The sequence below is a fragment of the Lissotriton helveticus genome, chromosome 11 (assembly GCF_964261635.1).
Source record: "Lissotriton helveticus chromosome 11, aLisHel1.1, whole genome shotgun sequence".
Lineage (NCBI taxonomy): Eukaryota > Metazoa > Chordata > Amphibia > Caudata > Salamandridae > Lissotriton > Lissotriton helveticus.
The window spans coordinates 775,310,073-775,322,885 of NC_136072.1; the positions used below are offsets into that span (position 1 = coordinate 775,310,073).

Below are 12,813 nucleotides of genomic sequence, written 5' to 3' on the forward strand. Positions count from 1 at the left end.
CACGCCCGCACACATGCACTGTAGATGATCCGCCTTTGGGTTCATTTTTGAGAGCCCTTACTTAAGTCTCGCTGAGAACGCAGGCGCGTTCGCTCAGCGAGACCTAAAAAGGCCCTCTTAGCCTGGAGCATTTGGTTGAGTTCAGGCCTAGGGATTGAAGTTTGTGTCAGTGGTTTGTACTAAGCAGAGATCAAGGGTGCAGGAAATCATGCTTTGATGAAGTGACTTTTATTTGTTTATTTAAAACAAAACTAGCCCAGTGATCTCTTATTCACAAGTAATCAACAGCAGATGGGAACAAAACCATTCTTTTTTCATTTCAGTCCTCAGGAAATCAATAAAGAAGAAATGGAATTGAACAGCATGCGTTGTGGCAGGAAACTATCTAAGGATGGTGATGTAAGTGTCAAATTTGATTTTATTGCTTCAATTTTATAATTTAGTATTAGCTTTGTTGCTTATTTTAAGTAATTTTGAAAAATGCAAGTCGTCAATTCTTCCAAAAAATAAAATAGGAACGACAGAGGGCGAATGAGCTGTATAGGTGGGCTCCCTTCAGCTATTGTCTTTTATGTGTTCTACATGGTGTGCATTGGTTTGGACTGGCTGTCCGTCAGTCACGGATTTTCGTGAATGCTTATATTGTCCCATTTGTGCTCTCATTAGGTTTTGGTGATGCAGCATTAAGTAGCCCTTTGGTTAGACTACAGATATTTTGCAATGGCATTTTAATTGACTATTTATTTATTCATTTATTTTTAGGAGTGTACCCTCTTTAGTTTTCTTGTCCTTTCATAGAAACCCCAAGCAATTAATCTATTGCTCACGAGTGTTGTTTTATTTTGTTGTCATGATTGCATCATGTTGGACTGACAACTTTTTTCTTCCCGGAGTTTAGACCCGTGGATATTTAGGCTGTCTTAAAGATGAGAAAAATGCTTGCCTTTTGTTAAAAGTGTCGGTCTACAGTATTTTGCTGTATATGAATTGAAGGTCCCCACTTACAATGTAAACTTCATCTTGTAACTTTTATTTTTAGTTTCAAGTTAACTTGGCTGATTAAGTATTGTAAGCTAAGGGACCCTAATCCCAGTTACCATATTATTATAACCTACTTAGCCAATACTTTTTTTAATTTTGCATAAGTGAGTGTGATCTCTGTCTGGTACTAACACCAATTTGCTTATAACACGTATATTCTTAGAACCTAACTCACTTATGAAAAAAGATTATGGCATAAGTTACCTATCATCATTTATTACTGGCGGTTAGAAAGATTACATTGTCTCCATCGGTAGCCCTACCCAAAGCTTCCACCTACCGTCAGTCATTAACTAAACATACGATGAGAGGCAGGCCTCTTTTGGGGGCCTCCCTTTTTTTTTTATTTTGCCCAGATTGAAGAACCTGAATGAATGCTCAAACAATGAAGACAGCTGACATATTGGACACAGATGGTGTCCGAGATGGCCCTGCAGCACTGAGATTTGCAAGGGAACCTTAAGAGAGTGAACTATATGTCTGTACTACACAATCAAGCATTTATCTGTATAGTGCAAATTCATGTTGTTTTTTCTTTTACTTTTTTTGTGTAAAACTATAGTATCAAGTGCCACATTCAGCCAACATGCTGCCTCAATCTTATGGTGGAAAAGTCTTATACATCTTATCTTTCACATTAGCCAAATATTCTTTGCAGTACTCCCCTCCACCTTTGTCTACATACCCTTCACAACAAACTTCCTACAGAGCATGAATTCCTACAAGCGCTTTTTTGTCTAGCAAAATCTGCTTTTTGTGCATGGACTGCATGGACAACCTTCACTTCAATGCCCATTCAGTGAAGAGATTAATCTTTGGGCACTGAGGAACGTCTTCATTCGTTGTCCAAGAAGGGACCAGTGCAAAGGAGAACCTGGATTTCAAAGAGCAACTGAAACTACGACATTAGTTTAAGTGATATTGTTTTCTCGAAACCTATCAGTTCTAATCAGAGGGTCACCTCCCCTCTTTTCCCTTACCCATTTAGAAAGGAGCTTCTCATGCGGACAGAACTTGCAAGTACCATTTTGGGCGAGACAATGACACAAATGACTACGGTCTTGTGATCCACTATATGCTTTTTAAGCTTGCTCAGATATAACGGTTACCACAGAGGAGCTCTCCTGCCCCTGAAAAAGAGCAAGCCCATCCTTGGGTACATCAAGCTCATAGGGTGGAATTACTGAAAGAGGATGATAGTCCATTGAATAAGTCATTCGTTTCAGACAATGAGCTTCTACCCCAGACATGTTCCAGTACAAGTCCATCCGCACTGATGTTACCTGAGATCAGTGTTAATATATCAAGTCCCCCAGTTTGCCAGGGTTGCACCTTAAGGGTTAGCGAGAGAGGATTTTTTTTAAAGTAAAATATGTACCTTTTTTGGTACCAAAATCTTCTTGAGCGATTTCTTCCAAGAGCCACGAAAAGGATAACACTTAGAAAGAATTCATAATGGCACTAGTTTCAGAACTAGTGATTTCACAGTTGAGGGCCAATATTGCCACTATAATTATATTGGTATTGATATCAGAGGTTGTTTCTCTGCTCTCTTTACTTCTTATCTCTTAGTCAATAAACCTTTTAGTACTTCAGGTTTCTTCTCTGTTCAAAAGTCCTTATTTATTTGGATCGCACCCCCTCCAATATGCTACACCAAATTTTAATTGTGGTGCCCGTATTTGAAAGGGAGAATCGGATTCCAACTTGTTGGCTAGTATTCATGATTTCCCCTCTTGTTATCAACAGGACTTAAGTTCCCAATTTTGCTGGCAGCCAAATATACACCACCATGTTGTTCAATAAATTTGTCAATTCAATTCAAAAAATTCTTTATTCAGTATGTATGAATACAACCATATAGCAACATGCCAAAATAATATAGCATATACATCATTAAATTACATCAAACTCTAATTACAAATACTAGCAATACTATATAAAATAGTCATTCTACAGCACTGGTGCAAATAAGCATGTTAAATTGCATATTAGTACATTCACTTAATAATACATGTGCAAACTGGCAATAATAAAGTGCATTTAGTATGTACTATTATATAGTGCAGTATGAAGTTCTCATTTTCCAGCACATGTGCAAATTGGCAGAGGTAAAGTGCATGTTGATACAACATCTAATAGTGCATGTGCAAACTAGCAATAATAAAGTGCATATAAGTCTAGGCCATATGTTGAGTTCATACAGTTATTGATTTCCGTGCAAAGATACATTTTAAAATATATGTAGCCACGTAAAAACATATATCTGGGCTCTCTAAGTTAAACATCAATTGCATCGCTGTTTTAGTGCTGCACGTATTGTATATTAAAAAAGATGGGTTTCAGATAAAACTTTCAATAAAAAATATAAAATTTACAAAACAGCATAAAATGACAGCTACTCTGCTTGGATATACCGTCACAGGGGCATAAGCATGTTCCAGGTTTCTTAATTAATGGGAATGCCACTAAGTGGTGCACAATTCCTAATCGTAAACGTGACAATACAAAACGATGAGAGCTTTTAGTAACAGCAGTGAGGTATGATTGAACACCTTCATTGGTGCTATGTTCTAGATAAGAGGTAAACGTGCTTTGTTTTACATATTTGATCGTTCTGGTACTTCTTGTGTGTCTCAGGAAAGTGACTTTAAGTTCCTTTTTTGATAGTCCTAACCCCGCTGTAGGTTCACCACAAATATCACATTCATAAAGTGTCTTATACCAAGATTGAATGTGGCATAACCATGGTATATTTGAGCGGTGATCGAGCTTTAAACAGTCATTAATCACATCCTGAGTAAATTTTTTTTCTTCTTTAGACCAGATTGATCGCCATAGTGCCAGTGGGCGTAGGGCAATTAAGTCCTTAGCGTAATTTAAGCCCACTTCCCTGTGTATTAACTCATTTGAGGCCGCAGCCGGGGCACAAAGCAATTGTTTCAAGAAGGCATTCTCCTCATACTGAATTTGGTTGCCACTCTGGTTATGATATCCCCATATCCCTGCCCCATACAGGGCTGATGTTGTGCACCTTGAGTTGTATATGGACACCATCTCTCGAATTCTTCGACCCCCTAATTTTGCTGAGAATCTAAAAACACCGTTAATATTCCTTACCATTTTAAAACGGACACTCTCTTGTTCGTTAGCCCACCTTCCATCTCCTGAGAATGTGATACCCAGATAACAAAATTTCCTTACGGTTTCTAATTTCTCCCCGTCTAGGTAGAAGGTCCTGCTCTATCTTGTCTTCCTACCACAAGACATGGTTAAAGTTTTTCCTTTATTGATAATTAACTTTCTGCTTTCAAGGAAAAGGAGAGGAGTTGGCCTAACGGCTAAGGCGCTCGACCTCGGACCTGGGGATCTGGGTTCGAGTCTCGGCAACGACGCCAAAAACCTCCTGTGATTCTGGGCAAATCACTTAATCTCCCCGTGCCTAAAAAAAAAAAATGAGTGTGTCTCCTCATGTATAAAAAAACAAAACAAAGAAAAACGTAACTTGTGCTATGTAAAGCGCTCTGATACCTGATTCGGTTTGGGTCTAGTTTGCGCTATATAAAACTCTACCAAAAAAAAAAAAAATGAAAGTATGAAACTTGTCGATTAGGCATTGCAGGCCATTTTGGGTCCGGGATAGGAGAACCGCGTCATCCGCGTATAATAGGATTGGAATAGGGTTACCATTTATAATAGGGGCATCTGCTTGGATTATTCTAAGGATTTGGTCTATCTGATTTATAAATAAAGAAAATAAGTGGGGCGAGAACACATCCTTGTCGAATGCCTCTATTAACACTAAATAAGGGTGTACATTCTCCAGCGGGTCCAAATCTAACTTTGCTTGACAGGCTTTCGTATAATCTAGCAAGGAAGTGGATAATTTCAGTCGGGGCACCCATTTCTAGCAGGACTGTCCATAGGAGCGAGTGTTCCACCAGATCAAATGCCGAACTTAAGTCAGCAAAACACAAGAATAAATTACCCTCTTTGGCTCTTGTGTATTTGCTGATAATAAGTTCCAGGTTCACCCACTGCTCCATTGTGCCAATCCCCTTTCTAAACCCGTACTGCACTGGGGATAAGATGTTCTTTTCCTCGACCCAGGCTTCCAATCTCTCTAAAAGGACTCGACTGAGGATTTTGATTGACGAGTCCAGAAGAGAGATGGGACGGTAGTTACGTGCCTCTGACCTAGAACTTTTCTTATAAAGAGGTACGATAATGGACTGACCCCATGTTGGTGAAAGCCTATCTTCTATAGCAGCATTAAAATATCGTGTCAGTATTGGTGCCCATAGAGTCATTTCATCTTTATAAAAATCCATAGGCACCCCGTCTGGACCTGGGGCTTTGCCCCCTTTACTATTTCTTATTGCCTCTGTAACCTCAGTTAAGGTCACAGATAGCTGCATTTTTTGCCATTTAGAACTGGGCGCTATATCTGGGATTAAAATTGGCACATCTAAATTAGAATCAGAGTTAAAAATCCCAGTAAAATGGGCAATCCAGGCACGACAACTCACATGGGAGGTAATGTCGGGGATATTATCGTTCTTTAGGAGTGGGCTATTTACAGTTTCCCAGAATAACTTGTGATTTTTTTGTTTCCGCAGCCATATCCAAATTAAACCAGGCCTCATTTTAAAGTTCTTTTTTCCTGATTGCCAGAGAGGTCTTATAGTTGTGACGCTCCTCTTTAATTTTTGTGTCTCTGCGCTTGGTGTCAAGAGCTAATTTTAGTTTATTTAGTGACTGGGCACAGTGTTTGTCAAACCACACCACTTGAATTTTCCTCAGCTTTCGGCTCCTAACTGTAAGTGAGTCATTAATCGCTGTGGTTATTTTTATGAAGTTAATGAGGAAGTTACCTGGAGCCACTTTGGGTGCCAGACAGTAGCTTATTTCCCCTCTACATTTTGAGAGTACGTCCGTCATGAATTGGGCAGGGTTAATTCTAATCCACTTTATTCTCATGCCGTTTGATCTTTCGGCTGTGATCCCTTGGACCGGTCTCCCATATGCATTAGTTTTTGGCCCCCAGCCAGATAATACCAGCGATATGCTGTTATGATCGCTCACTGGTTGCTCGACTACCCATACATTGGAGTAGACTGTTCCATTGGACACCAGGATGTGATCGATGTTAGAGTGGGCATCCCTCCCTCTAAATGACGGACACTCTTCGTTGTCTTTGTTCTTTGTGCAGTCTAGCAGCTCGAGGTCTAATTTGGCTACTAGATTATTCAGGGTACTTCCGTAATTAGTGTGCGGGAAATGATTGTAAACAGTGCTACCTCCGCTATGGTACTCCCCTCGATGACCACAAATCCCCTTCTGTGCATGACAGCACGCTTGGATATTAAAGTCTCCTGCCCAAATTATTACTGGGGGATCACTTGATAATTCTAATACTCCCTCTATTGCCCGCTCTATATCTAGTACAATCATGCCCCGGTTGGCTCCAATGACGTTGTTATAGAAATTTACTATAACTAAGTCCCTACCCTTGCCATGTACTAAACGCAGGATCGATGCGTACGGGGCCACCACCGCATAGCCACCAGGACTAAACTCAGTAAGAGTAGTTGATACCAGGGTCAATAGTCCACCTTTTGCTCTTCCTGCTAATGAAGCCATTGCATCCACACTATATGTTGTGTATCCCTCAACTTGTAATTGGGCTCTATGCCACGTCTCCTGGAGACAAATTATATCATATCCATGTGTAATAAAACTGTTCCAGAAGGGCATGGTTATTTTAGCAGCGACAGCGATTCCCGTACGGCCGTACACAACCAAAAAAAAACTCCTTTACTTAAAAAATTAATTTGATATTTGTAAATTGAGATAGACAATTGTGTGTTTATAAAATAGAAAAGTGAATAACCATAGGATCTCTCCTCTGTAGTTAATCTGTAGAAGTCTGTCAAAAACAAATTCACTGTCTTGTCATATGCTTTTTGATAACCTTGTCTTTTTATAGTATGGATTGAGAGTAGCAGTATGAATGAAGGCATGAATGGTATGAAGATTAGATATGCAGCTTGGGTTTCTTCTTTTTTGTATGTCCAATTGTACAATGCTTAGATTGATTTAATTGAATGTTATGTCCTTTGTATATGTAAAGAGTATGTCAAATATTTATTATGAACAAAATAGAATGACTGAACAAAAGAAAAAATAATAAAAAATATCTTTTTGAATAAATTTAATGCCTTTTTCATATATTTAGCATCCTTTGAAAATGTTTATGAAGATTATCACTGTATAAATATTTATAGGTCTGTCAGAGGTATTTTTCTGCTGTTGCCTTATCTCTCTCCCTCCTCTGGACCTTAAACTATACCGGGAGAACTCTTTGTTTCTTTACCTGTAGGGTGGAGGAGCACCCTACAAACTCGCCATACATCCTCAACATCACGTTAAAGGATTCACGGGGATGTCTGCTCCTAGACATCTTCAACATCTATGCTAGAGGCACTAGGGGAGGCGTACAATCACCCACCATTGCTCTTTTGGAAGATCTCCTTAGGCAGCGGCCAAGAAAATCATGCACTTTGGTGGCGGGTGATCTAAATTGTACGTTCGAGCCCCTAGGCCCTGATGACATGCTAGGCACAGAAGAGGAGGATTCGAGAAGGGGTATTCCGGCACTGGCTCTGCCCCCCATCAAAAGGTGGTCACAAGTGGCGTTGCAGATCGACGCCCTCAATATGGAATTTGATCTGAGGGCGGTCAATGGGAGGTCCAAATCTGATTTGACTGGTGCACACACCTACAATAGGCCCAATCATACGTCTAGAATAGACTATATTCTTCTCGACGTATGTTTATGGAGTACCCTGAGTGATATGGAGATTATTCAGACCATAGAGAGTGACCACAATCTTCTCTCTCTTGTATTATCTCCTGAGTGGCTCAAGGGCAGGGCTGGGTTAGATCCTCTGTCGGCATCCAACTTCCAGATGGTTAGTGTATCTAACTGCGGGAGGCAACTGAAGTGGGCCAAGCTTGTCTTGTCTGTTGAGAAAAAGTCTCAGCCATAGGGGCACTGCTGGCTGCAGCCCAGAGTAATCTGGGCTCATTGTCCAATGCGCCTGAGGAGGCCATGCAGATTTATTGTGATCTAACTAGGGCCCTAAGTAAGCTTTTCATCTTACCCATCTTACCCAAAAGCTCTTCCGGTGCTACTAACAGGGCTAAACCCATGAATAGACAGGGCTGGTACACGACAAAATGCAGGACCCTGAAAAAAGCCTTGAATAGGGGCAGTTAAATCCAAGTCCCAACTAGCAATCAGGACAGCAAGGAAGGATTACTCCCACACCTTAAGTGCAGCGAAAAAGGAGTGGGAGGAGAGGTTCTGGGAAGACCTTTTGGTAGAAAGTAAGGGAAAGGATGCAAGGTGCTTTTGGAGTTTGATTAGAACTAGGAATAGGCCAGACGTATCGCTGGTTACATGTAACATCCCTGCCCAGATCTGGTACAACCACTTCGAGGCCCTGTATTCCCAACCTGAAGGGGTCCTTAGTGAGTATTTCTCCCTGGAGGATGATATATTTGTTAGGGCCGGTAATGACTTTACCGCGAGGGAGGTGGAGGCCGTAATCAAGTCCCTGGTCCCATTAAAAGCAGCTGGGCCGGATGGGATACCAGGTGACTTGTTACGAGTGTCCGAAGGAATGGGGTCAACTGGTCGCTACGCTACTAAATGCAATCATGAGGGGCGCACTAGTACCTGATTCCTGGAAGGGGGCGGAGGTTGTCCCGATATTCAAAAAGGGGTGCCGGGACAGCCCCGCCAATTACAGGCCCATTAGCCTCATCGACTCTTCCCAAAAGGTGGCTGGGAAGGTGATCTTGGGGAGGGTCCTTCAATGGGCTGACGACCACAAGATACTGTCTGACTTCCAGGCGGGATTCCGTTCAGGTACTGGGACGATCGAACATGCCTTCAGGTTGATGCTCCTGTATTGGAAGGTGGTGGTGCTGGGCAAAGGCAGTCTTTATTTGGCCTTCATTGACCTGAAGACTGCCTTTGACCTAGTACCTAGGGAGGAGTTATGGAGGGTTCTGCAGGGGCTGGGGCTGCCCCCCTACATCCTGTCGCTCTTGATTAAACTTCATATAGACAATTATGCACAGGTGCGGTGGGGCACGAATGGGGAGAAAACCAATAGGATCCCGGTGTGTAGGGGCGTCCGCCAGGGATGTGTGTTAGCTCCCTCACTATTTTCACTTTATGTGAATGGTGTGGTAGACAATGTTCCCTCTAATTCTTTTCCTCTGTGTGCGGCAGTTTAGGGTCTCTGTGCGCTGCAGCCATGGCTATGTGCGCCAAAAACCAGACCGCACGTGTGTGCAGCGCCAAATATCCCTCCAAACTTTTGTTAAAAAAACTGAAAAGACTGTGCTTTTCCACACACACGGCGCCACGTTAAGGGTCTTAAGACAGATTTGCAATTTGGATACACAGAGGCTTATGCTTGTTTGAATCTGCTGAGTGACGTTAAACATGGTTATGGAATGAGGCTATGTCATCTAGAAGTGCGTTCATATTTTGGTTTTCTTTCGAGGCAGCTATCATTTTGTCCGGCTGTTGCTTCGCTGCTTTTTTACGTCGGTGTGGTTACGTCTTTCTGGGTCCCTTGATTTCTGGCTGTGCACCGGCGCTGAAATGTTGCTCATGCACATTCGGTATAGCTGCGGTTTCTCTCCTTTGTCGCCTCCTTTGAAACAACAGCTGTCGCCGCAGCAGGGATGAGAAATCCCGCCTGTGGTTGGCTAGGGCGGTGGGTGGCGCATGAAGTGAAGGCCGAGAGAGAGGAGTTACAGTGTCACTGGTTCGCGCACAAGGAGCTGGTGTTGGTGGATATCTAAGGCCTGCCAGCTGCTGTGAGGCATACTGTGGGAGGGGTGGCATCATGCCACCAGAGCTCAGCTGCTTCCGACAACGGTGCAGTTCCTCTTCGTCCCACCTTCACCCTCCACCCTCGGTTTTCTTTTTGGTACTTATTCCCTAATCGGCCTGCCTCCGCCCTGGCTTCTGTTTCATTGTCAGCTGTCCCACAATTCTCTCTGATGCCCAACCTCTTTTGGGGCCAGATGTAGCTTGCCAAATACCGGTCGGTAACGGCCGATTTCGGCCGTTACCGACCGGTATTTGGCTTTTGAGATGTAGGTGGGTCGTTATTTACAGAATCAGTATATTTACCGATTCGGTAAATCTACCACTTCGGTATTTTACCGAATCGGTATATATAACGATTCTGTAAATCCATATGTAGGTGACACTCCTACGAGTGCCACAGGCCCTTAAGAGTCGGTATTTTACCACCCAATCCTATTGGGTGGTAAAATACCGAATTCAGGTGTGCATGCACATCTGTGCATGCACACCTGTGCTATGTGACACACAGACATGCCCTTAGGGCATGTATGTGTGCCACATGGCACACATGCCTGTACTTGGGGTGCTAGAGAGTGTCAAAGTGACACCCCCTGCACCCTTGCAGGATTCGGTATTTACCGAATCTGTAAATACCGAATCGTTATTTCACATTGATTCCTATGGGCTTCAAGGCCCATAGGAATCAATGTTAAATACCGAATCGGTATTCACAGATTTGGTAAATACCGTCTCTTACAGAATCGGTAATTTTTTACCTACATCTGCCTCCTTCCTATTTACCGACTCTTAAATACCGATTCGGTATGAGTCGGTATTTAAGAGTCGGTAAATAGGAATTACCTACATCTGGCCCTAGGTGTGCTAATAATAATAAACGGGAAAAAAATGTGTTTTTGTATAGCCCTTCATATACCACGCCTCATTTATAAGGACTGGAAATAGCAAGCAATATTATGCAATCATATAAACTCCAAATGCACGTGGATGTGGGCAGTGAGCATTTAATTAACTTCGGGGTGATGCATGGCTACATTGTTCCAGGCCCTCCGTGCCCCATCATCACAGCTATTCCAAGATATCAGCATACTCTTTCACATAAAACATAAAGAAAACTCTGACATTCTAAAAGTATTACTTCTTGTATGTGTGCAAATTTCTGAATATTAAAACAGATATTATGTACAGTATTTTATATCAGAGAGACCCCCCTGGGGCCAAATTCTGAAAAATGTTTAGGCCCACAGGAGTACAGGGGCCGCATTGACTCCCACATGACTCCAGCAGGATGGGAAAAACATTATAAAACAAGAATTTGCAATGCAATAGGTCACACATTTACGACGAGTTTGAGCTACTGGTATTGTAAATGACAATGCCTTTTATTTATGTGTTGACTTTAAAAAGTAAATAAAAGGCATTGTCATTTTACAATGCTCCTAGCTGAAACTCTCAATGTACCTAAAATGACAGCCACAACTCCCGAGGGCCACAGTCGTAATGTTTTTGACAGAGGAACTACCATGAGCACTACTGTCAGAAACCTCCCGTCCAGCCAACTCTCAATAGACTGTGCACTCTGGCACGTTTCTGGTAGAGTACCTTGTCCGCTAAACTCTAAATCAGTTACAAAAGGCACTTTGGGGTGAGTGCTGAGCAGGAACTTTAGTGAAGGGGGCCTACAGACAGCATGAATGTGGTTTTATGATAGAGGCAGGGAGTAGGGGCTCATATCCACCATGTGAATGAGGCTAGATAGACACAATATTGATCTTGTCAAAGGGAAGCAGGAAGGCATGTGGACTGAACTACTCTTTGAAAGGACCTGGAAAGCATGGCCCTGAATTCCTCACTAAGAAACAGTGATCCAGTCTTTCTGTAGAAGAGTCTGGGTTCCGGGCTAGTGGCCATTTATGGGTAGAGGAGAACATTGAAAGCCAGAAGTAAAGTGCATTAATGAAACATTACAAAGCATCAGACTGTAAGAGCAGGTCAGCATTTTGGATAATTAGCTGTGGTGATAGAGAGTCTCAGGTGTGCGGTAGGGAGACGGTGGCAGTGTCTCCCAGACCCGCTGCTGTGCGAAGAGTGTCATTACTTGTAAGAGAAGTGGTAATTTCAGGGGGCTGCGAGAAGCGCTAAACAAACAGACTGATTTTAGAGTCTGTAACATTTTAAACTGTGTTTTACTGTGTTTTTTAATTGGGCAGACTCACGTGTTCTTTTTAATCAGCTCCTCTCCCTCTAAATCTCCTGGGCTCAATTTCCCGCCTGCCCGCCTCGTTCCGACCCGGCAATAGTGCCGTTGTGCGGAGGGCGGACAGGCAAGAGCCAGGCAGACTGCACTTCCGGTTTCCCCGGAGTTGAGGTTAGCGCTCTAGTGGCTACCTCACTCCGGGCTATTTAGGCCGTCCTGACCATCGAGCCGGCGCGGTAGGGAGATGGTGGCAGTGTCTCCCAGACCCGCTGCTGTGCGAAGAGAGTGTCATTACTTGTAAGAGAAGTGGTAATTTCAGGGGGCTGCGAGAAGCGCTAAACAAACAGACTGATTTTAGAGTCTGTAACATTTTAAACTGTGTTTTACTGTGTTTTTAAATTGGGCAGACTCACGTGTTCTTTTTAATCAGCTCCTCTCCCTCTAAATCTCCTGGGCTCAATTTCCCGCCTGCCCGCCTCGTTCCGACCCGGCAATAGTGCCGTTGTGCGGAGGGCGGACAGGCAAGAGCCAGGCAGACTGCACTTCCGGTTTCCCCGGAGTTGAGGTTAGCGCTCTAGTGGCTACCTCACTCCGGGCTATTTAGGCCGTCCTGACCATCGAGCCGGCGCGGTAGGGAGACGGTGGCAGTGTCTCCCAGACC

General features: G+C 43.0%; 1 protein-coding gene across 1 annotated transcript in view; it reads left to right on the forward strand.

Moving 5' to 3' along the window:
• Positions 1 to 12,813, forward strand: part of GMCL1 (germ cell-less 1, spermatogenesis associated) — a 478,283-nt gene that overhangs the window by 302,303 nt on the left and 163,167 nt on the right. The window contains exon 11 of the mRNA XM_078666688.1: positions 324 to 399. Within this exon, the coding sequence (XP_078522814.1) occupies positions 324 to 399 (76 nt within the window). The remainder of the gene's footprint in view (positions 1 to 323; positions 400 to 12,813) is intronic.